This window comes from Pseudochaenichthys georgianus, chromosome 1, assembly GCF_902827115.2.
Source record: "Pseudochaenichthys georgianus chromosome 1, fPseGeo1.2, whole genome shotgun sequence".
In the NCBI taxonomy this organism is placed as follows: domain Eukaryota; kingdom Metazoa; phylum Chordata; class Actinopteri; order Perciformes; family Channichthyidae; genus Pseudochaenichthys; species Pseudochaenichthys georgianus.
In genome coordinates, this window is record NC_047503.1 from 3,917,488 (window position 1) to 3,943,271 (window position 25,784).

At 38.9% G+C, this 25,784-nt stretch overlaps 1 protein-coding gene and 2 pseudogenes across 1 annotated transcript; 2 read left to right on the forward strand and 1 right to left on the reverse strand.

Moving 5' to 3' along the window:
• LOC117455513 (dual specificity testis-specific protein kinase 2-like) overlaps positions 1–14,028 on the reverse strand; it is an 83,944-nt pseudogene extending 69,916 nt beyond the window's left edge.
• On the forward strand, positions 1,157–9,706 carry LOC117455552 (excitatory amino acid transporter 1-like). Its single transcript, XM_071204257.1, has 5 exons — positions 1,157–1,242; positions 7,636–7,827; positions 8,185–8,319; positions 8,434–8,522; positions 9,158–9,706. The coding sequence occupies exons 1-5, from the start codon at positions 1,163–1,165 to the stop codon at positions 9,223–9,225; spliced, it is 564 nt and encodes a 187-aa protein (XP_071060358.1). The 5' UTR covers positions 1,157–1,162; the 3' UTR covers positions 9,226–9,706.
• An 829-nt stretch (positions 14,029–14,857) lies between the features above and the next one.
• LOC117455521 (excitatory amino acid transporter 3-like) lies at positions 14,858–25,240 on the forward strand (annotated as a pseudogene).
• Positions 25,241–25,784: the final 544 nt, after the last annotated feature.

Sequence of the window (25,784 nt, forward strand, 5' to 3'; positions counted from 1 at the left end):
TATTGTGTGCAAGACACATTTAAAACAAATAACCTTGAACCTTGAAGCCCCATCTCTCCCCACCTGCTCCTGCTTCCTACATCCCCTCCACACCACACCAAGTTGTTCTTCTTAATAATAATAATACATTTATGTTGGGGGGCCGCCTTTCATAACACCCAAGGACACCTTACAGGGGCATAGGGGCAATATAGGGAACAATTTAAACAGTGGATTTTGTGATATATCAGCCGGGGTGAGTCAAGACAAACCACAAATGGACTACAGAAGGACATATGGTACAGTTTATATTATTCTTGGTCTTTTTTCAATAACATATTTCAAAGGTTCTGGATTTGTTTACAAATCTAGAAACTAAATACAAAACTAGGATGATATGAAGATCTCATGTCAAAAATAATTGTGATAAATTAGACAGAACTGGCCTGTCTGTGAGCACATTTTATGTTGGTTTGGTTCTTCTGATAAAGGTGTGAATATCTAAATAATATACCAACATATGCTATTGTCATTAGTTGTGTCCCTGTTCTTCAAGCTAAGGCATTGCTCAATTAACAACTCTTGGTTTACAGAGTGGTAACATGAGACCGATTTTTATATATAAAATATAAATGTATTTTAATTTTATAATTTATTTATAATTTATTTTAAATATTGACAATATAATAAAATAAATGGAAATATATACACCGGCAAATATTTAATATAAATACCTTGTGTGTGTGTGTATAGCTATTGCTTTATCTGATTAATGTTATTTTCATATGAAAGTTCATGATTATAAGTATGCAGTATCATAACTACATCTTTGATGTTTATAAAAAACCAAACCGTTTGAAAATCGGTTGAAAATTGAGCAAGCTATGGTTATTTAAATAGTAAACCATAATGTTATGAATGAGAGCACTGCCTGTAGCGAGATGGCGGCCAAGTGGCAACGTCGGTCTCCATTGGCCAGCAGCGCGTGTGAGCCATCTAGTGTTTATATATATCTATGGTGCCACCTACCATTACGCTAATCAGAGTATCTAAGCTACATGGCCCTGAACCCTCCATCTTTGCTAGGCTAACAGGAGCTAATAGGGAAGTTCATGTCTTAGAACCACGTTCACCTTTGACCCGCTTGTTTCACATTCAACCAACCACAACACGGGATCCCAGTATGTACTTCCTGGTTTATGGGAATTTCCCGCCAGGAAGGATTACATCACTTCCTTTCAGACGTCGGTCCGCTGACCCACGGTGAGTGAAAAATTAAGCAGGAGGAAAATAATAATGAAATTGTTAAAAATGTATATTTTAGACGGATTAATCAAGGTCTACTCAATTACATTGAATTGTTTACATGTTTTAACCCTTATATTAAGACACTATTTTGGGGAAAACGTATTTTAAAAGCTTTATAAATGCTTCGGTTCGCAGTGCACGTGCACATAACGGTGCAGGAGTATTAAAACGCGATGACAATTTGTTGAATTTACATCCAAAATAGTTTTTTCAACATTGACACTGATTGGACTTAATTCTTAAAATCCTATAGCTACTATACCAAGACTCATTTGAGGAAAAATAGACTTGAAACACTTATATTTAATAGATCGTTTTTTTTATTGTTAGCTTAATAAGACCGCTACCATAGCTAACTGTTGTTAACTTAGCTCTTATATTTACACAGACTTATGGATCATTTGGTGTCGGGAGTGACCAGGTTTAATCATTGAAATGTTAGTTGTGCTATCCCTAGACTCATCGGAGGAAAAATAGGTTTTTAATTACTTATATTTAATAGATCGCTTTATTGTTAGCCTGGCCAGCTAGCTACCTTTTGCTAACTCGGTTCCTTTCTCTCAGATTTACACGGTTTTATTGATCGGTAAGTGTCGGGAGTTATCAGGTTTAATTATTAAAACATTAGTAAAGCTAACCTTGGACTCATTTGGAAAAATAGACTTAAAATACTTATAATTAATAGATCGTTTTTGTTAGCTTCACAAAATGACCTCCAGGGCTAAATCGTTTCTTTTCTCAGATTCACATTGATTTATTGACCAATAAATATCGGGACGGATTCGATTTAATTATTAATATACTAGATACACTAACCTTAGACTCGGTTGAGGTTTAATATACTTAAAAGGCCCAATAAATACATCGTTTTTTGTAAACAAGACTACAAAATGGCACCTTAAACACGCTGTTTCAACTGGGATACTGTCATAATCCTTTCGATTGTACATTAAATGATTTTCTAATCAAGTCAGTAATGATCTTGTTTAATTGTTTACATACTACGGTTACTGTGTTTTAACCCCTTTTGGGGTAAACCATGAATTATAAAACATAGATAAATAGTTTATTCTATACACTTCCAAATTTAGCTAGGGACTTTTTATTAGATAGAGGATGCTACCGAGTTTTTCTCTGCATGCCTCCTATTTTTGATCTATGGGACACTTTAATTATAATAATTACTTCTGTCTCGATTAGATTACTATTTTATTTATAGTTAAGTTTAGGGTTATGCTCAGACCTGTCGGATGGACAAGGGGAGGTGCACTTGTGTTTGATCAGACGGCGCCCCATCGCCGTTTATGATTGATTTAGTCCGGTTCCCCCCAACCTTGTCAGGTCCGGTCTTAGTTGTGGCAGTCCAACCCTGGTTCGGATCTCGGTTAGCCGGGGCTGATAAGGGAGGATTTGGTTCTCTTCGGTCTGGCTGTGCCCCATCACGGTTGAGATTGATTGAGCCCGTTTTTCCCCGGCCCTACCTGACTTTATCCGAACTGGTTACACATTAAAGTTATTTATTCCTAATTTTGGTTTCTTGACCCAATACTCAGTTCCAGTCTACTTATCCAAGGTGGTTCTCCCTCTACCTATAGGGGTTTAATTTACTTCATTCTGGTCCGTTGACCCAGGGTCTGGCTCGGGTCTACTAACCCATATAGTGTGTATATAAGAAGGTGAAGTGCATTTGTATTTAATTAGGCAACGTCCTTTTGCTGTTTTTGCTTGGTGTATTTCTTGTTTCTCCCCAACCTTTAGAATTGCTTTGGTGAATTGTGGCTATCCAACCCTCGTTTGAATCTCCCTTCACTGAGACTGATAAGAAAATCGGTGGGTCACTTCAGTTTGACTTGACCCCTGCACAGCGGAGGTGTTTTGAGCCCGTTCTCCCGGTTTCTGTCCACTAGGTGCGGTCCAGCACTCTTCAGGTATCACACTTCACATTAGTTTCTTGACATAAAAACTTACTTCGGGTCTTCTGTTCCAAGGTATTTTTCCCACCACCTACAGGGGTGTAATCCACTTTATTCTGGTCTATTTACCCAGCTTTTAACTCTGGTGTATTAATCAACACAATGGGTTTATATTCCCCTCTACAGGTGGTTAAATATCCTTTATTTGAGTCTGCTGACCTGGTATTTAATTCTGGTTTACTAATTCTCAGGGTGTTTATACAGTTCCCTTTACCCAGGGTGATTAAATATATTTCATTATGGTCTGTTGACCCGGTGGGTCTCTCTCCACCTCAAAAGCTCACGGACCTGACCGACCTACCAGTTCTTTTCCCCAAGTTGGGACCGTTTAGAAAACAACACAGCACCAGGACTGATCACCTGGGGCGACCGTCCTGAAGTAGGGGTGTCTGGAGATAATGGTCGAAACCCCCTGTGACCTTCAGGTTCATTCACTGACGATGTGTTCCAAACATGATAAAGGACTATTTTGTACTACCAAATACTTATATTTGGTAGTACAAAAAAACTACTGACTATTTTTCACTAGGGCGATGGAACTATTGGTTCCACAATATGGTTACTAGAGAGATGTTTAACAACGGTTTAATTCCACTTGTTACATTATTTAGTTATCACAAGATTCATTTTGATGAGGTTTTTCTGCATTCTGCACTTCCTTCGGTCACTCCCCTCTGTCGTCACTAGATGGCGGCAGAGGTACTATAGATGGAGGGCCTGTGACGGCATTTAGTGCATGAAATCAGTAGTCATGGACAATATCTCTCTAATCAATCTTATTTTTAGCTCACTTTCATTCCAAAAGTACACATGGTTTTTATTAAATCGGTCAAGTCTTTTTACATAACTGGAATATATCTGATGTATCAATATTTTTATCAATATAGGTACTAATAAGGTGATAATTATATTCCTCCATTATTTAGCAATACATTGAGCATCTTATCTTGAATCTGACTCCTAAAACTTAACCACTCAGACCTAATACCTAAACTTAAGTTAGTATCCATCAAATAGTGCATCATCTTATGTTCAACAATAAATGTAGCACTTAATCCTTAATCTTACTCCTAAACTTAAAGAGCCTGTGACACGGTTTTCCCCCATCATCCAAACCCATCAATTTGAGTACATATTGTCCCCTTGAAAACCGTTACTGAACTGATTTTGGATATTTGTACTTTGATAACCATTAATCTGCCTTCAATGTTGACAATTTTCTGGATCTTCTCGCGGATTCTTCAAGTCCCGCCAAATTATGGGTGACGTCATTGCGGGCACAGCGCTCCAGCTGCACCGTCCAGGATCCCAGCATCTGCATGTAAACCTTTATATATATATATATATATACAGTCAGATGTAAACGCACGACGGCGCACACAGCAGCAAGCTCAGACAGCGATGACAGGTTAATGTTGAACGTGTCTGAGAGCTCATATGAGGCTGAAGGATCGGTTTATGTTGTATCTGTTAGAAGTTTAGGAATGAGGTGCGTCAATATGGGCGATCGTATGGTCATGTAGCCAGTGGTGGAATGGGACTAAAAATCATCCCGGGACTCTCGACCGGCCCACTTCGGTACCGCTAGTAAATTGTCAACGGGGGGAGCGGGGGATGTAAAATACAAATATAATGTATAATGTCTATGTCTTTGACATTAGCGCTGCTAGCCACCTGTGCCCTGTACTATGAAGCCAGTTCAACAGACCCTGGATATGTTTGAGTAACAAACAAACTAACAACAAACTAACAAACGAGATCTCGCTAAGCGGTCCTACGACGCTGGTTATCAACTCGGTAAATCAAGCCAGGGTTTCTCTCTCCAGCTGAGAGCGCGTTCACGTCTAAGACACGAGTGGATCTGACTTTAATTACATTTGTCTCGAGTGTTTCGTCAACATAATGTGTTAAATAATACTTCTGCATCCAGTCTGTGACACTGAGTGTTGCACGGCCAGATGAGGCTGGAGAAGCTGACTCGGATAAGGAAATATATGATATATTATGATATTATATGATCGATGATCTGATTGATGATGTAATATGAATGATAAGTGCGACACGTCGGCGTCTTCTCTGCATACGGCAGTTTAGACTGTATTTTCTTTATCCTGTAATATGACTTGAGAGATTTAAACTCCGCACACTGAGTTAATCTCTTTTCTATAGACGCCGGAGGCGGGCAGCGTCAGGTAAAATAAGTTATTTAGCCTTCTCAAACCTGAGCCTCACGCGCCGCCTATGGGGGATGTGCTAGTTACTTATCCGACCGGCCCACTTCGGTACCGGCCCATCGGGATTCGTCCCGATGGCCAGTCCGCCACTGCACCCAGCCCACGTAAACTGTCAACGGGGGGAGCCTCGCTGCGGGGAAACGGTGGACCTAGTGTCCCGATCGGAGTGGGAATAATAATAATAATCCGTGCATTTTATCCGTTAATTTCCCCAACATTGTGGTAAAAAACCACACGTTTAATCCATGTTGTTGGTGCCTACTACAACTACAAAAAGCATCGGTTTGTTTTCTCATCAGTAAATGCAGACCGGCTCAAACAAACAATTTGTAATCATCATCCTCACTCATTATTGAATGTATCATATGTTCGCCGAATTGACATGAAAGCACTAATAAATGTAGTTTCATCCACTTGAGTTTACAACCACAAAAATAATCGATTTGTTTTGATATCACATCCGACGGGAGGAAATTCAGCAGCTCTCACTCCCGATTTTTAATCCTAATGTAATCATCATCTTCACCACGATCATTTATGTTTATGTTGCCGAATTGACATGAAAGCACTGACACATATGAATATACTGTAGTCGGCTTCATTAAAACGTTATTAAAGTGCCTAATCTCAGTAATTCACCATTTCTACGCATGACAACACACTTTGTCCGTGTTTGGCTCTCGAAGCGTTCCCGCATTGACGTCACTTCCGGCTTCCCCCAAAACTTCAAAATGAGTGAAGGAATTTCCCCGCGATGTTCGAAATTATTGATATTTAACGAAACGGTATCGCTTTTTCTTTTTTAAACTGACGGTTCGAGATTACTAGTAGCCCAATATTTCATTGCACAACAGTTGTTGGGATGGTGTCACAGGCTCTTTAACCATTCAGACCTTATGCCTAAACTTAAGTTAATACTCATCAATTAATAGACCATCTTATCCTTAATTTAACCTCTAAACCTAACCAGTCTCCTTGCCTAATCCTAAAATACTTCTCCATAAAAAGCAATTTGACCTTCAATTCAAACAATTGTAATCAACTTATAGTACACTTTTCTCTAAATCTCTAAATCCAAATTGAATTTGGAAATATAATTTAGTTGTTTCCTCAGTCAGACCTTGGCCTACCATGACTGATAAGGAGAGGTGTGGTTCTTTTTAAACAGGCGGTACTTTGACGCGGCAAGGTTTGGATGGACCGACTGACTCAACTAAAACCACTTCAATGAACTATTGGTACACTCTTCGTTTCAGGAGCAAGTTAAACAGTGAGTAGATATTAAATGATGCTTCAGACACTCCTTGAAACATATACATGACAGTGCTGTAAAGTAGCTAATAACATTTACTATAGTTCTGGACTTTAGTACCATTTTTAGAAACTTGAACTGGACTTGGTTTATTTATTTTGTTGCTGCTTTTTGCTTCTACTCCACTGCATTTACTAAAAACTCCTTTAGTTACTTCACAGATGTGGATGAAGGATGTGAAATATAACCAAGTGTTGAATCAGACTTTAGTTCCACCTGGAGTAAATCCACCAGCTACCTGCAGTCTACAAAGTACTTCAGACTAGCTGCACCTTCACCAGCTTTGAGAACACTTTCATGATCAATCATTATAAAACATATCACATATATTATTCTGAAATGGACCAATCTGCACAACGACTACTTTCACTGTCGCTACTTTCACCATATTTTGATGAGAATACTTTTCTACTTTCACTTGAGGAACATTTTGAATGAGGACTTTTACTGTAACAGAGTATTCCTACACTCTGGTACTTCTACTTTTGTATACACACTGAAGCATAACAATTGTTCAGATTGCACTTATTTTTCTAATGTTAGGTTGTTCATAACATTTTGAGAAAAAGATAGTTCATTAAATGTGACATTTTCAGAATGTACTCATTTGCACTAAAACAAAGGGAACAATCTGGAGCTGTCGTTATTTATAGGTTATTAAGCTATGACTTACTCTTCCGGACCCCTTGAGATCAAATCGGGCTGTATGTGGCCCCTGACCTGAGATGAGTCTGACACTGATTTAAAGCCTTCAACACGATAGTATCACATTGAGTTTTAAGATTGAAAGGGAATCTATTGAAGAACTAACACGGTGTTGTGTCCTCAGCTCTGCGTTCAGGCTCACCTTCCAATGCTGTGAAGAAGTCAACAAAGTGGACAAGAGGATCACGCGCTTCATGCTGCCCATCGGGATTAATGCTAACATGGACGGGACAGCCCTTTACGAAATATCAGCGTCAGTCTTCATCGCCCAACTCAACTTCATCAATCTGAACTGGAGCCAGTTAATAACCCTCTGGTAGGTCTCAGTTCCTTCTTATCCTCTCCCCCACTGGCACACAGACTGAAGTGAAAGCAGTGATGTTAAAAGGCTGCATCGTGCATACTACCTTTACAGATTTAACATTGGAACATATTTAAACAAAACGTTCATTTTTTAAATAATTCATTCACAATCGTTAAATGTATTTTTTTTTAAAGCTAAACTTCAGCACCTTTTTAAGGTTTATCAGTGAATATCTTTCTTTAATTATACGCCTACATAGAAATCCACATTTTCCCATAAGGATTGCTCGTTACTCTAAATGTTTCCATCAGGACTCGTCAATGTTGTCCACGTGTTCCACTCCCCTGACTCTTGCTGTGTTCCCCCCAGTCTGATCGTATCCGTGTCCAGCGTGGGCGAAGCCGGCATCCCAGCTATGGGAATGGTCACCACTCTCTTTATTCTGACCGTCATCGGGATCCCTGCGAGGGATGCTTCCCTTCTGCTGGTGTTAGAATGGCTGCTGTAAGTTAACCCGTAGCGTGTTTTGGAAAGGATGCTTCCTCTGACCTCAAACAGCATGGTGTGAAGAAGAGGCTCATACCCTCCCCCCCCCCCACTCTGATGTTTGTCTTTCAGAGATCGTCTCAACACTGCTGTCAACGTTCTGGGAGACTGCATCGGCGTGGCCATTGTCCACCATTTGTCAAGAGCTGAACTGGCAGGAGGTAGGAGGAGTACTCGGATCTTCTACTTGAGTAGAAGTACCAGAGTGTGGGAATACTCTGTTACAGTAAAAGTAGAAAAGTATTCTCATCAAAATATAGTGAAAGACAGTAAAAGTAGTCGTTGTGCAGATTGGTCCATTTCAGAATAATATATGATATGTTTTATAATGATTGATCATCAAAGTGTTCTCAAAGCTGGTGAAGGGGCAGCTAGTCTGAAGTACTTTGTAGACTGCAGGTAGCTGGTGGATTTACTCCAGGTGGAACTAAAGTCTGATTCGACACTTGGTTATATTTCACATCATTCATCCAGATCTGTGAAGTAACTAAAGGTATTTAATACATGTAGTGGAGTAAAAGTACACCATTTATTTCCACCATTTCAGTTGAGTAGAAGTACAAAGTAGCAAAAGATGGGAACACTCAAGTAAAGTACAAGAACCCTCACAATTGTAATTAAGTACAGTAGATGTACTTAGTTACTTCCCACCTCTGGACAGGACGAGGTGAATTTGAATTGATGGCTTTAAAAGCAACATCCGCAAAACACATAGTACTCTGATGTACCCCCTTTAATCAGGTATTTGATATGTATCGAACACATGTGACAAATACTCTCTTTTAATGTTGGACAGGAGGAGAGCTTGAGGTCCAGGTTCATACAATAAAGAGGAGGACCCCGGACACCACGAGGAGTTATTAAGTGCCAAACATGTGTTTCTTAAAATGTCATATATTTGTTGTTACATGTTTTGCATTTTGATTTAAGAAACATGCAATTTTATATAAGATTGTTGCAAAGAATGTCAGTATTGTATTAAGTGAATTTGCAGCAGGCAAGGTTGATTTTAAAATAATTCTTTGAGTGCAATGCAGTGTTTCTCTTTGAACTATGTATTTATTTATTTCTGTCACCTTTATTGCAGTTTGTTTTTTTGGTCAGTGTTTTTTAAATGAACTTTTTTAGTTGGCTTCATTGATTTTTTCTGAGCATTAGATTTTTGTTAATTAGATTTATTTGTATAGAATTGTGTCTTTTTTTATATTGTATTTAGTTTATTCACAGTACCAATGGGTTGATAGTGCAATGCAGAGTATCTCTTAGATTCCTTATTAGTTCTTTGCTGTCACCTCTATGCATATGTATATTTATATATACAATTGTATAAATGTTTTGTATATCATTTTGTCTCAGGTGGATTTTATTCAGTGCATTCACAATATGAACACATTTGGAGTGATGTTTTTCATTGTATTATCATATGTATGTACCCACAGTCCCACCACCGTCCTACAGTCCCACCGTCCCACAGTCCCACAGTCCTACAGTCCCACAGTCCCACAGTCAGCTGGCAGTGAATCCTGAGTCTGCTCCTACCCTAAGATTTTGACCACATTTCCATTAAATGCTACTTCTCTACTACCTTCAGGCAAATGTTGTACTTTTGACTCCACTACATGTATTTTAACACTCACAGTTACTGGTTACTCAGTACATGAAAACACACACGCTGATATGGTATACTGCAGTACTGTACTTTGATCTACAAAGTATTTTACGTATCCAAGTTGATCCAAATTCATGAACTGCAATACTAATGCTCTTATATGTATAAAACAGGATAGCACAATAAGCATAATAATATAATATTGTGAAAAAATACATTCTGCATAATGAGTACTTTCACTTTTGAAACTGAAGTACATTTATCTGATAATACTTCTGCACTTATTTTATTCTGAAAAGGGTCATTGTACTGAATCAGTACTTTTACCTGTTGAACTTTAAGTATATTGTGATGCTAATACTTTGGTACCTTCACTTAAGTGTTGAAATCAGGACTGTTAGTCATAACATTACAGAGGTCAGGTGGTCAAGATGATAAAAAGATGTAACATTTTAAATAAAGGCTTTCTCTGTGCAGCTCTTCTGTATGAAACTGATCGCTGAGACAGATGGCTGCAGGTGGAACGATGCACAGTGATGATCACATGGAGCAGATACGTCTCTCAGGCTTCATGTTTGACTTGGTGGGATTTCAAAGAGCAAAACAGATATTAAAAAGGAAATGACCCATTTAACTTTCTAACAAAAACAGTAGGAAAACCAAAATAAAGGAGTGTAAGTTGATGTAAATGGGATTTATTTATTTGTAGGAAATTAGGTATAGAGAATCTAATTAAACCCTTAAACAGCAATGTCCTCTATAGCGGCTTTCTCTGTTCCTGGGTGGGAGTGTGTAAAGATTTATTTTCAGATAGGAGCGGAGGAACAGCTGGAAAACATTTAGTAGAATCCCTCACCTGAGCAACATTCCAAATACTACTGTACAGGCCAGTACAGTACAGTACTCGCAGCACCATCAATCAATTATATGTTTTTTTATAATAATAATAGGCCTTTTAATTAATTATTGGATTATTTTTTTATTTATAAATGTTTTGCTTAGCAGTTTTAAATTCATGTTGTTTTATTTTGTCTTTCAAGTCTAACATAAAATCCATGAAATGTTCCAGGCTGTCCAGATGCAGATATTTGCTGTCTTTTAATCCATGTACTCAAATCTGAAGGTTTAAACACTGACTGAGGGCGATCTCCCATAATTCACATTTAGTGAATGTTCCGAGCCTACAAACGGTGTTCTAAAGACCCTCACACACCATCATCGCTTAAAAATGTAAGAATAATCGTTCCTTTTATATTGTGAATTATAGCACAATTGCAATATCAGTCAAAAAAAAGAAAATGAAAGTTTTCTCTCCAAAAAATGTAACTAAAGTCATAAAATGTGCATTATCAAACAAGTTTTAAAAGATTATTTCTAAATTGTAGGACCCAGACTGTCAAAATGACAAAGATGGACACCTTTTGGACTGTGTTGGTCCGAGGTGGGGAGGGGCACCTCCACTCTTCTGCTGTCACAGAGGAACAATCATAGCTGTGCTCCCTTTTTAAAAAAAAAAACTGCCCTGGGCATTTTAAGGCCAATATCATGGCTTTTAGTTGTTCAGACAAACTATTTAAAGAGCTCTCACGATTCCCCCCCTGACAGCTGGGTGTTACAACACATACCTTAAAGACCTCAGAGAAGAAGCCTGATCCCGATCTTCTCACAGAAGAAGTCGTCGATGCGGGCCAGACTGGACACAGCGCTCCGCAGGGCTCGGTACGATGACGGCCTGATGCGGTTTTGAGCGTGGATACTGTGGAGGGGGGGCTCATCCGGGCTGCCATAGCCCTCCTCGGGGTCACAGAAGCAGCACTCAGCATGGTAGTCCATGATGCTGGAGGACCACCACCCTCTCTACAGGTGCTCTGTTCCCACAGATGAACCAACGTTTTTTTTAGATAGCAGTAGTCCTGAGACACGAGGGGAATGGGGGTCCCACCATCATGATGTCACAATGATCAAGGCTGCGATGTGATAACCTGATAAGATATATTTCACACAATACTGCGCCTTATTACACAAATATAGAACACATATTATCTATATTTGTTCTTTTGAGATCCACAGAGTCCATTCTCATTCAACTCATGTGAGGTAAAGAGTTCTGTCATCAGGATTCAAAGCCCCCCCTCCAGGGCTTCTGTGTGGCTCACTGTGCCCACCCAGGAGTGACAGAGAAAGTCTCACCGATGAAGTCACTTCATTACTCCTCGTCACCGAGGTTTTAGAAACTCCTGCAGCCCTTGAACGTGGCCTCAGTGTGCGTGGGGGGGCTGGGTCCCTCCAGCATCCCTTTACATGGAGGAGAGATGACGGAAGCGGCACGGTACCAGGAGAGGGAGGGCTGGTAGGGCCAAGCTACAATAATGCACAGGTCCCTGTGGAAGAATTGGGAGAATATAAGATGACACAATAAACTGTAGCCAACCTTCCGTTATACCACAGGACTGGACATATAGCACAGAGCAGGCACGTGCACACAAAGTGGGCTTGAGCCCCTGCCCTTTTTCTTCCTCCAGAGAAAGTGCCCTTTTTATGGGGTGCTTTTTTTTTTTTTGTCCAATAAATCAATATATATATATACATACATACATATACATACTGCTGTTGCGCACAGTTTCCCTCTCCAAAAATATATTGATTGAATACAAAATAAAAATATCAGGTCGGGAGAAGACAGTGAAGTTCCGATGCTGACTCTCTCTCTACCCTCCCTCCACGTCTCCTGCACAGCGGGGCAGTCAGCGGCAGTCACTTCAGACAGACAGTTAGCAGAACCTCCCACCTTATTGTCCCGCGTTATGCCGGCTTTTCTTGGCTTGTCTGAAGGTGAGTGGTGATGAACAAATGACTAAGCTGCCAGTGCCTCGAGTTTACAGCTAATTAGCCAAAAGACAAAAACAAATATAGTTAACTAGGGTACTAGCTAATGGATAAGTTATCTCAAGGTTTAGCTAAAGCAATTTATCATGGGCATCAGGGCCGTCCCTCCCTGCAGGCCGATCATGCAGACTGCGTGGAGCCTCACCTTGCTTAAATGCAGATTAGCTTTATATCTATAGATGAATTCAGACAGGGTAGTAAAACGAACACCATTTATATGTGTTTTTTTTAAGTTTTCTTTCCATTAGAGTGAAAGAAAACATGGAAACAAAATAGTCCAAAATAACTAAATGTACAAGTACATGAAAAAACTATATTTTTGCCTGTAAGGTACTGCCTTAAACAGTAACTTCATAATTTAGATTGTTGGCTGCTCATTTAATAACTATTAATTGTACTAGTTTGTTGTCTGCTCTTGTGCGTAGTGAATACTAAAGAAGACCATTGTCTCTGTGTTAGCTGATTATTTTGTAGAATTATGTTGAGTATTAAACAATTACCTGAGTGTGAGGGTATTCAAATAAATTGGTCAGTAAGTCAGAGATGTGCAACTATATTTAACTTTTTGTTTGAAAACATTTTTTTATAAATGATTATGGGAAGTGCCCTTTTTCTCACTTGAGCTCCTGCCCCCCAAAATGTCTGTGCACGTCCCTGTCACAGAGACACTCGGGGCTGGTCCTCTCAGAGCGGCAGCCATCAGGCTAGCAGAGAGTCCCACTAACGCACAGGGCGATGAGCATAAACCTCCACTGGATAACAACAACAACAACACAACTGTTAGACTTTAGAATTACATACCTGATTTAAATCTGTTTTTATCTATTTTTATTTTCTTCACAACTGCCTAAATTCTATTTTTTGCGAGGCTTAATAAACCATAGTGCTCCTGCCTGGCCAATGAGGAATCCTAGCTAACCGTTATTGTTGATAACGAGAGCTGTCAATGACAGCCGGGCTGCAGAACCCGATCCACGGCTTACCTCTCTGCACACGTCCCGCTGGAAGACAATGTCGATGTCGTCCGACCGTTTGTTGAAGGCGAATTAAGGGCAGAAATGCCAGTCGGCAGCTCGGCGGTGTCTGCTGCTATAATCCGGTCTGGAGTCCTGCTTCACAGCCACTTGAGGGGGACCACAACCATCATGAAACAGCGCCGATATGGTCAAGCTAGCGAGACTAGGGGGACTTCCTGCGACTTCACAATAAAAGCTATTATGGACATCATGCAGTTATCATCTACCAAGCACAAACTTGACTTCCGATCAAATATTAATACACATTACAAAAACATATAGGAGCATTACATTGTGTTGTTATATAAACAACGCCGACAACATTACAACATTACTCTGTTGAATTTGAAGAAGTTGGAGTTTTTAAATAACTGGAGCTTCTCCAGTAAGTTTCAAATGATTGATCCATCTAACAGAGGGATGCTCAAATAAATACAACAGGAATGATAAACTGTAACTCTGCCCCATCAAGATAGTGTTTGGCTAATGAGCATTTTCTTTGGCTAAAGTTCAGGAGATCATGCATGTTCAATAACACTTAGAATGATTTGTTTTATTAACATTGAGTATCCATGTACTTTCGGTGAACCATGAGAAACATTGTGTGTGGATTAGATGGTAAAACGAATGATTTCCGTAAACAATGTTGAACATCCACTCATAATATTTTATTCTTCTACTTTCATTTCAGAAGTACAAAACAATTAGGCCTATATGATTTGAAGGTAAAGACAAGGAAACATACACAATTGTTTTTGCTCCAATTGTATTATTTGGATAGTTCCACATTAACAATTAATATATGTTTACTCCTTTTTTAAATAAAGAACTCCATCAATAAAGCAATAAGAAGTTGTTTGGTAAAGTTCTCACAAATTATGTTGAACATGATTTAGTTTCTAGAATAGATTGTTTTCTTTATATTGTTCTTTAAAATGTGTAGGCTTCTACTCTTTGAAAGCATTCATCACCATAGCAACATAACTCCGTGTGTGTTTTCCTTCAGTCGGACTGTTAGTTGTACCTCTTGAAACCAGAAGGTGTCGTCCTTTCTCATCGACTGCCTGCTTGAAAAATGGATTTGTTGAAGAAGTGTTGCAGTGTTTTCACGAACAGGAACCTGTTAACAGTTTCAAGCCTTGTTGCTGTTTTCCTGGGTGAGTGGAGTAACATAACTTTCGCTCCAACTGATTCAACTGTTTAGTTAGCCTAAAGCCAGCTAACATAGCTAGCTAGCTAGCTAGTTTTATTTTGCTGGCTAAACAGCTTTAACTACATTTATTTCTGTATACTAAAAGTATACAGAAATACACCTTGACATTGTTGCTGAGCAGTATATTACTTAACGCTAAATCTTGTATATCTAGTCAGAATATGTCTTTACACTTGATATAAGACATACTAACAACCCTCCTGTTACATTCAGGCTCAATTGACCTGTCTTATATTTGAAGTATTTTTTTGTATGAAACTTCTTCTACTTGTCTTAATTAGTGCTATAAACAAGTACAAATTAAAATGGTTCATGGCATGTATGTATGTTTATATTACAGAGATTGTATTCAGGTCAATTTGACCATGCAGTGTAAGTGACGGCTAAAAGGGGTCAGAAGTGCAAATGGGATATAGGCTACTGTATATATATTGTAATACACACACACACACACACACACACACACACACACACACACACACACACACACACACACACACACACACACACACACACACACACACACACACACACACACACAATTGCTGTTACAATAAAACACTTTCAATACAAATCCTTATGACTCATTTGGCTTGATTCTATGTGAACGGGTCAATTTGACCCTGAACAGAAGAGGACATTTAAAAGTAATGTAAAAATGTTATGTAAAAAAACTAATGTATTTTATATCAAGGTTTTTCCAATGTAAAAAAAAAATAGAAAAATGTGTTTGAATGTAAATGTTTTGTGAAAAACAAGTGACTTATTCTAATGGAACCATGATCTGTGACAGGTGAATAACACAATTGTACTAAATATTGATTTCATTGATAGAAATAAAAAGTACAAAGGAATATTATTGCTGTTACAAAACGAATATAACAGGAGGGTTAAGAATTAAGAATGCAGTAAGATTTAGGGTCTTGTTTTTAGACAATGTATCTTCAGTATCTTGTTAAGTCAAAGACTCTTGAAAACATCTCATTTCCAGTTGTCGGCCCTACCTCACATGAAACGGGGTTTTACATTTTATTGGAAATTCGCCAACTGACATCAGAAAACCAGAAACTTTGGAGAATTTTTCATTCCTGATTTTGGTCAAATATAGCTCAAAATAGGTTTCCCCAGCTAATTACAAGATCTGTTTTAACTAAATATACCATTTTATTTCAATAAATCTTAGCAAGCTTAGTCCAGCTGTTCTATTGGCAGATTTCTTTACACACCTTGTTTTCATTATTTTTTTACCAGTTTTTTCACAGCATTTTTTCCAGTGACAGCATTTCATTTGGCATTTTATCTTTAGCTAAACTATTAGTTACAAAAATACAACAAAATATTCATTTTAAAGTCACTTTGTACTTCAAAAAGGTATTGTGAAGATACTTTGACGAGAACCGCCTCCATAGGATGGTCTGTTCCTTTGGAATGAGCAGAATGATGTAATTGACCAATCAGTGCCTCTTACTCATTCTCCAATTTGAATATGGCTGTCTGTGGACACTGTACAAGTACACATGATTAAACAGCACTACCTTGGAGAGTTTCTATCATTGTATTTATTAACACAATATATTTACATTTCATTTTGAGTTACATTTCATTGTTATCTGATCATCGTGTTATTATGTTCATTAGCATTTTCCTTTTTTATTTTGGTGCTGCTATTGTGACATGGTGTTCTCATTCGTATATATTTTGATCTGACAGATAATACATTTCATTGGGAGGTTAGGGTGTAAGTATACATCGTACATAACATAACATATACAGTATCTGTGACCATGACAACAAAGAATGACTTAATGATTCATTCTGTGTTGTGTTTGACAGAATGTGTGCAAGGGAATGAAACATGCGCAGAACTCTGAGAGCTCTGAAAACCCTTTCTCTGTGTTGGAGTGCTAATGTCTCAATATACTGTCTCACAGGCATCGTTTTGGGCGTGGTTCTGAAGACATTTGTCCCCATGTCAAACCTCACCATCCACTACATGGGATTCCCTGGAGAAGTTTTCATGCGGGTTCTTCGGATGGTCACCATTCCTCTAATGGTGACCAGTGTCATAACAGGTGCGTCATTCTGGACCTGTCATGTAATAATAACAATATACCATACATCAACTAATAAAACAACTATTATATGTTGGTATAGGTTAAGATGGTTAAATATAAAGTCATTAAAAGTAACTCTACTTTTATGTGATGAACACATTAATGCAGCAATAATTATATTCCACTCATTTATTACATAAGTATTTTTACTTTTGGTATTTTAGTATATTTGAATGCCAATACTTTTATACTTAAGGCTTTAAATGAAGGAGTTTTACTTGTAACAGAGTGCTTTAACACTGTTGTATTTCTACTTTTACTCAAGTAAAATATCTGAGGATGATGAGTGATGAGAACAGTCAGAGATAATTGTACTAATGCTGATGTTTTGATTTTTAAAAGGAGTCTGTAGTATGAGTGCTGGCTCCTCCAGAAAAATCTCTATCCGAGCAGCAGCATACTTCATCTCAACTACGCTGGTGGCCGTGATGATAGGTAAGGGAAATACAACACCTAGAATATAAACTCACAGTGTTTTGGCACTTCACTCAGAGCAGCCAACAATGAAAACACTGAAACATTGACTTGAAGGTCCCACGTCATGGACGGCCATTTCTACTGATCATAATTCCATTGTTGAGGTCGAATAGAATAGATTCACATTGTTCAATGTTCCAAACTCACATTGGTTTCTCTCTGTATAGTCTGTGTATTCACTCTCTGTCCTCCACGGCTTGTCGCAAAAGGGTTCATCTCATCATGGGCTTCATTTGAACACAAACCCCCTGCTGGTCAAAGTGTGTACAACAGGCAGATTGGACATCTCAACAGTGTGCTCTATCTAATACCGAGTTCCCAATGAGTAAAGCCTTAGAATAACTCTAAACAACGAACATAAAATCATGTTTTCATGTTAACAATATTGTATTTATTCCAGTTGAATGATTGTGATTCAAAAGCCTAAGGAGGCTGGTAAACATTGCAAAGAGGGATTTGTATTCCTTAATGATATTCATAAACGTAACCATGTTGTAGCCTGAGAAAGGCTAAACCATATCAAAGAATACATTAACTACATTATCTCATTTAGCTGTAGCTTTTATAAACAACAAAAAATACGTATTGTTCAGTCGTCGGGACCCTGCGGTCACGAGTCAACTGCTTTCCAGCTGAGCCACAGCACAGACACTACAGCTCCCTGAAAACACTGCAACATATTTATTTCTGTATTTATTGATGTTTTTGTTCCTCCTTTTATTTATGCTTTTATTCATTGATACTTATGACATGTTCCGACCTCTATATGAGTGAGGGTCTGAGCTCTCTTGATTCCATCGTGTCACCGGGCCCGGGTGCAGGAGGGGTAATATGATTCTTAGTATACAACCATGGGTATTATGAGCGTTGTCGTTCAACAGTTCAACCGATCTGAATGGCTTCCTGAAGCAGTCACGTGGTATCGACAGGCAGCGAGGCTTCGTTTGTCATCGATGACGTCACTGACCCAAAACGATACAAGCCTCGAAACATGCTTCACAAAAAGCTTCGGGGATCACTCGACACACGCTCCGAAGCCTCGGCGCAATACTAACATCACTACAGACAGGTCTTCTCTGTGTTAGAGTGTTACTCGCTACAGGGTGCACTTTGAGGGTTAGTGACTCATAAAACCTTCATAACACAAGGGGACGGTGAGAACTGGAAAAGCATGACATGGGACCTTTAATCAAATGTATTATGTCAACAAATTACACAAAATTGTATTAGGTAAGTTAAAAGCAACACCATTAAGTTTAAATAACAATATGTTAGGTTCAATCTAATATCTTTGCAAACTAATCTAATACAATAATAATCTTTTGACATGAATTAAAGTCAACGTTTCAGTTTTCTCAGTGAAGGTAAAAGTAAATCCTACCCTGATAAATGTTCAGTTTGTGTTAAAACTCATTTATATTGTGAAATAATATTATTTTAGGTTGCTGGATGGACAAACTGAAAGAAATGAGAGATGCTATGATTGGTCAAAAATGAAAAGCATCATTATTTGCAGGCCAAATTGAAACAGCAACTGCTTTCTGAAACAGATTCAGCCGGAACAGAACTCGGAGTTATTGAAGGTGTGCAGGATTTACTGCAACGCTGTGGATGTACACTCCAATGGCTTCAGCAAACAAACTGTAGTTATTTTCACTGTACGATTGAAAGAGTTCAAAGTGTTTATTAGCGTCTCTGTCGGGGGGACATCGCAAGTCAGTTTGGTAAATACTGTAATCTTGATATTGTATAGTGCTGTATTCAGTCTGTGTGGACCCATCAAAGGTAGACGTGTTCAGTCCTGGATGGTGTGTTGCAGGATTAATTCTGGTGCTGTTGGTGAAGCCTGGGGTCGGTCAGAATGACCCGATGCGTGAGCTGGATGAAGATGATGATGGAGCCTTATCCACACTCGAGGCCTTGATGGATCTTATCAGGTGCAAAGACATTTTTCTTTACATATATTTTCACATTTATAATCATTTAAAAGCAGGCCATTATTTTATTGTATTCATGGCCCCCTGGTAGACCACCACACATTTAACAACAAATAATATAAAGCTAAAATGTTGTGCAAAATTACTTATGACTACAACATAGGTTTTATATTCTTTGTTGTTAAATATATATTATATATATTTACAATGACTATATATTTATAATATTTTATGCATGCCTCTTAATTCATATTTGCTATTTTTGGCCCTTTACTTCAGCTGTAACAATGTAAATGTGTTCTTTTCTTTCTAGGAACATGGTGCCCATAAATCTGGTTCAGGCCACCTTTCTTCAGGTATGGCTTATCACTCAGACTCCGGATGTACGGCCCATGAAGGAGACAGAATAATATTCCAATGTGTTATTATCTTTAGTACAAGACTCGGAAGGTGAAGTTTGAAGTCGCTGAAACTGACGATGAAACTGGCCAGGAAACGGTAAACACTTTTCACATTGTCTCATTTTATTTTGAAGTTTCCACACATGAAGTTGGATGCCTTTTCTTACTGAGTTTCTGATCTTCTTTCAGATGAGGACAAAAGTGCGTCTGATTGGTGAAAACATCCAGGGACTCAACACGTTGGGCCTGATCGTCTTGTCTGGTCTTTGTGGAGTGGCCCTCCGGAGCCAGGGAGAAAGTTCCAAACTTGTTGTGGACGTGTTCATTGCCGCCAAGAAGTCCCTCAAACATCTGGTTGTCTTGTTAATAAGGTACAACATATAGGAAGGACACCTCTGCATGATAGAATAGAACCGGAGGATCTTTATTGGTCACACACACAAACAGCACACAGTGAGATGTGGTCTCTGCTTTTAACCCAACAGTACCAATCTAAATTCATATTAAACAAACCGGTTCCTTCCATTTACAAGTCCCTGGAGTATCTTCTGTGCCGTGTTGGAAGAAGTACTCAGATCCTTTACTTAAAATTCAGTGTGCGAAATACCCGTCAATAATCGGGGGGGTTTATTGCGCAATATACCGGTCGAAGATTTCTCAATATGCAGTAGGCTTATACAATATGTCATGGGTGCAAGCCAAGACAATCAGTAGTCTATAGCAGCATTTCTCAACCGGGGCGCCGTCAAATTATTCTACATTCTGACGTTCATATGAATACGTGATCGTTGAAGTGCCGTCTGTTTTCGATTCTACGTGAGGAAATGCTTTTGCCAGCCAAAGTATTTGTGAATACATGTTTTGAATGATATACTGGAGATAGTAAGCTTTAAAACTGTTTAGTGACCATTGCAAATGACAAATACATATTATTATAATTTGAGAACCCCCTCAAATGTGGCTGTTGAGGCTTTCAGGGGGGCTCCCCCGACCCCCCCCCCCCCCCCTATTTCGCACACCGCTGCAATTTAAAAATACTCAGTTTCGAGTCAAAATGCTGCATTCCAAATCTTACTTAAGTAAAAGTATTATCAGCAAAATGTGGAGTTTTAATGAATGTTCCTTTTAAATGTACCTCAGAATTGTACTTAAGTAAGGTACTTGAGTAAATGTACTTAGTGTTAGTGAATAATTGGCTTAGATATTCAACCTTCGACCCAGTTCATCGTTTTCTTTACCGTCTCCTTTCCCACGGCACAGGTCTACGGCCTGGGGTATCGCTGCTATCTCTCTTAAGGAGGAGCAGCTTGGGCGCATTGTTGTTGCCAGTCTGTGACGGAGCACGAGCCGCCATGAGGTAGTTCACTGTTCAGGGACGAAGGTTCCCTGGCGCACATTCTTTCCTATGGACGAGAGCTCCAGTTAGATTCAGGGTCCTTATTGCTTTAGTCTCGCTGATAAAGAATGTTGATTATTACACTCCGAACTAGTTAAAACCTGGAGCTGCAGAAAGAGTTCTTCAGAGTAGGTTTGGCAACCGCTGTCTCAACTGGTGGCACACCACCTGTCTCGTCCATTCTCCGGCCGTAACTCCAAATAAGCCGTCAGTGTTTGCCTTCAAAGCTCCAGCTCTCCCGTGCCTCTCTGAGTCCTGCCTCTCCATGGCGACAGAAGTTTCCCCCACACTTGGTTACTTCCCGCCTCTGTTCCCGTGACTTTTCATTCTAATGTTTCCTTTTCCAGCTTCATGCCACTAGGAGTGCTGTCCATGACCACCAGCTATGTGGTCGAGGTTGGGGACTGGGAGACGGTCTTCAAACTCGGAAAGTTCACGGCCGTTGTCGTTTTTGGGTATGTTGTCTTTTTGTTGCACTCTTAGCAGATATCGCAGTTGAGCATGCTAACCGTTTTCGCCGCTGTCAGTCATTGTTTTCGATGTGGTTGGTATTCACTGGGAACGTTCTGCCCTTCTTCAGGCTCCTCATCCACGGAGCAGTGGTCCTGCCTGTCATCTATGTCCTGTGCGTCCAACAGAACCCCTTTCCTTTCATCAAGGGGGTCATGCCTGCCATCATGAGGGCCATGCTCATCTCGCGCAGGTAGGAACATTTGATTTCAATCCGCCCGCGGGATGACTTTGCAAAGTATTAAAAAAGAAGACATTGACTGCTGATATTGATATTGGTGCACTTGTGAAGGCTAAAAGAGGCCCCGTTTCAGGAGCAAGTTAAACAGTGAGTAGATATTAAATGATGCTTCAGACACTCCTTGAAAAATATACATGACAGTGCTGTAAAGTAGCTAATAACATTTACTATAGTTCTGGACTTTAGTACCATTTTTAGAAACTTGAACTGGACTTGGTTTATTTATTTTGTTGCTGCTTTTTGCTTCTACTCCACTGCATTTACTAAAAACTCCTTCAGTTACTTCTCAAATGTGGATGAATGATGTGAAATATAACCAAGTGTTGAATCAGACTTTAGTTCCACCTGGAGTAAATCCACCAGCTACCCTGCAGTCTACAAAGTACTTCAGACTAGCTGCACCTTCACCAGCTACCCTGCAGTCTACAAAGTACTTCAGACTAGCTGCACCTTCACCAGCTTTGAGAACACTTGATCAATCATTATAAAACATATCATATATATTATTCTGAAATGGACCAATCTGCACAACGACTACTTTCACTGTCGCTACTTTCACTATATTTTGATGAGAATACTTTTCTACTTTTACTTGAGGAACATTTTGAATGAGGACTTTTACTGTAACAGAGTATTCCTACACTCTGGTACTTCTACTTTTGTATACACACTGAAGCATAACAATTGTTCAGATTGCACTTATTTTTCTAATGTTAGGTTGTTCATAACATTTTGAGAAAAAGATAGTTCATTAAATGTGACATTTTCAGAATGTACTCATTTGCACTAAAACAAAGGGAACAATCTGGAGCTGTCGTTATTTATAGGTTATTAAGCTATGACTTACTCTTCCGGACCCCTTGAGATCAAATCGGGCTGTATGTGGCCCCTGACCTGAGATGAGTCTGACACTGATTTAGAGCCTTCAACACGATAGTATCACATTGAGTTTTAAGATTGAAAGGGAATCTACTGAAGAACTAACACGGTGTTGTGTCCTCAGCTCTGCGTTCAGGCTCACCTTCCAATGCTGTGAAGAAGTCAACAAAGTGGACAAGAGGACATCGGGATTAATGCTAACATGGACGGCACAGCCCTTTACGAAATATCAGCGTCAGTGTTCATCGCCCAACTCAACTTCATCAATCTGAACTGGAGCCAGTTAATAACCCTCTGGTAGGTCTCAGTTCCTTCTTATCCTCTCCCCCACTGGCACACAGACTGAAGTGAAAGCAGTGATGTTAAAAGGCTGCATCGTGCATACTACCTTTACAGATTTAACATTGGAACATATTTAAACAAAACGTTCATTTTTTAAATAATTCATTCACAATCGTTAAATGTATTTTTTTTTAAAGCTAAACTTCAGCACCTTTTTAAGGTTTATCAGTGAATATCTTTCTTTAATTATACGCCTACATAGAAATCCACATTTTCCCATAAGGATTGCTCGTTACTCTAAATGTTTCCATCAGGACTCGTCAATGTTGTCCACGTGTTCCACTCCCCTGACTCTTGCTGTGTTCCCCCCAGTCTGATCGTATCCGTGTCCAGCGTGGGCGAAGCCGGCATCCCAGCTATGGGAATGGTCACCACTCTCTTTATTCTGACCGTCATCGGGATCCCTGCGAGGGATGCTTCCCTTCTGCTGGTGTTAGAATGGCTGCTGTAAGTTAACCCGTAGCGTGTTTTTGGAAAGGATGCTTCCTCTGACCTCAAACAGCATGGTGTGAAGAAGAGGCTCATACCCTCCCCCCCCCCCCACTCTGATGTTTGTCTTTCAGAGATCGTCTCAACACTGCTGTCAACGTTCTGGGAGACTGCATCGGCGTGGCCATTGTCCACCATTTGTCAAGAGCTGAACTGGCAGTAATGGACATACAGGAGCAGAGGTAGGAGGAGTACTCGGATCTTCTACTTGAGTAGAAGTACCAGAGTGTGGGAATACTCTGTTACAGTAAAAGTAGAAAAGTATTCTCATCAAAATATAGTGAAAGACAGTAAAAGTAGTCGTTGTGCAGATTGGTCCATTTCAGAATAATATATATGATATGTTTTATAATGATTGATCATCAAAGTGTTCTCAAAGCTGGTGAAGGTGCAGCTAGTCTGAAGTACTTTGTAGACGGCAGGGCAGCTGGTGGATTTACTCCAGGTGGAACTAAAGTCTGATTCAACACTTGGTTATATTTCACATCATTCATCCAGATCTGTAAAGTAACTAAAGGGATTTAATACATGTAGTGGAGGAAAAGTACACCATTTATTTCCACCATTTCAGTTGAGTAGAAGTACAAAGTAGCAAAAGATGGGAACACTCAAGTAAAGTACAAGAACCCTCACAATTGTAATTAAGTACAGTAGATGTACTTAGTTACTTCCCACCTCTGGACAGGACGAGGTGAATTTGAATTGATGGCTTTAAAAGCAACATCCGCAAAACACATAGTACTCTGATGTACCCCTTTTAATCAGGTATTTGATATGTATCGAACACATGTGACAAATACTCTCTTTTAATGTTGGACAGGAGGAAAGCTTGAGGTCCAGGTTCATACAATAAAGAGGAGGACCCCGGACACCACGAGGAGTTATTAAGTGACACAAATGTGTTTCTTAAAATGTCATATATTTGTTGTTACATGTTTTGCATTTTGATTTAAGAAACATGCAATTTTATTTAAGATTGTTGCAAAGAATGTAAGTATTGTATTAAGTGAATTTGCAGCAGGCAAGGTTGATTTTAAAATAATTCTTTGAGTGCAATGCAGTGTTTCTCTTTGAACTATTTATTTATTTCTGTCACCTTTATTGCAGATTTTTTTTTTGGTCAGTGTTTTTTAAATGAACTGTTTTTTAGTTGGCTTCATTGATTGTTTCTGAGCATTAGATTTTTGTTAATTAGATTTATTTGTATAGAATTGTGTCTTTTTTTGAATATTGTATTTAGTTCATTCACAGTACCAATGGGTTGATAGTGCAATGCAGAGTATCTCTTAGATTCCTTATTAGTTCTTTGCTGTCACCTCTATGCATATGTATATTTATATATACAATTATATAAATGTTTTGTATATCATTTTGTCTCAGGTGGATTTTATTCAGTGCATTCACAATATGAACACATTTGGAGTGATGTTTTTCATTGTATTATCATATGTTCTTCTGATAGTATATACAGTATATTTGGTTCCACATTCACAAGAAAAGATGTGCTGACTCCAAACCACATTTTATTGATTTTTTCCTAGATCTTTTTTTTTTTATAATCCAAGAACTGCATCAATATGATTCCCCATAAGAAGCCACACAGTATGAATAAGAACGCAATTAATACGAAGTAGCTGATTTTCTAAAGCTCTTATTTGAGCAACGCATAAGTCCAATTCATTAAACCGATTTTTCAGAATGATAGTTATTCTGTTATAAAATGTGTATGTAGGCTACCCATGGTATGGACAGTTTTGTGTGCACTTATATACGTATGTAATTCATGTATTGCCAGGTACATGTACACACATATGCTTTGGTGTATGTTGGTGCTAACATAAACAACATAATATAATAAGTTGTGAGAAAAGGTACAAAAATATATAACGATTATAAAAAGAAAGAATATTTAA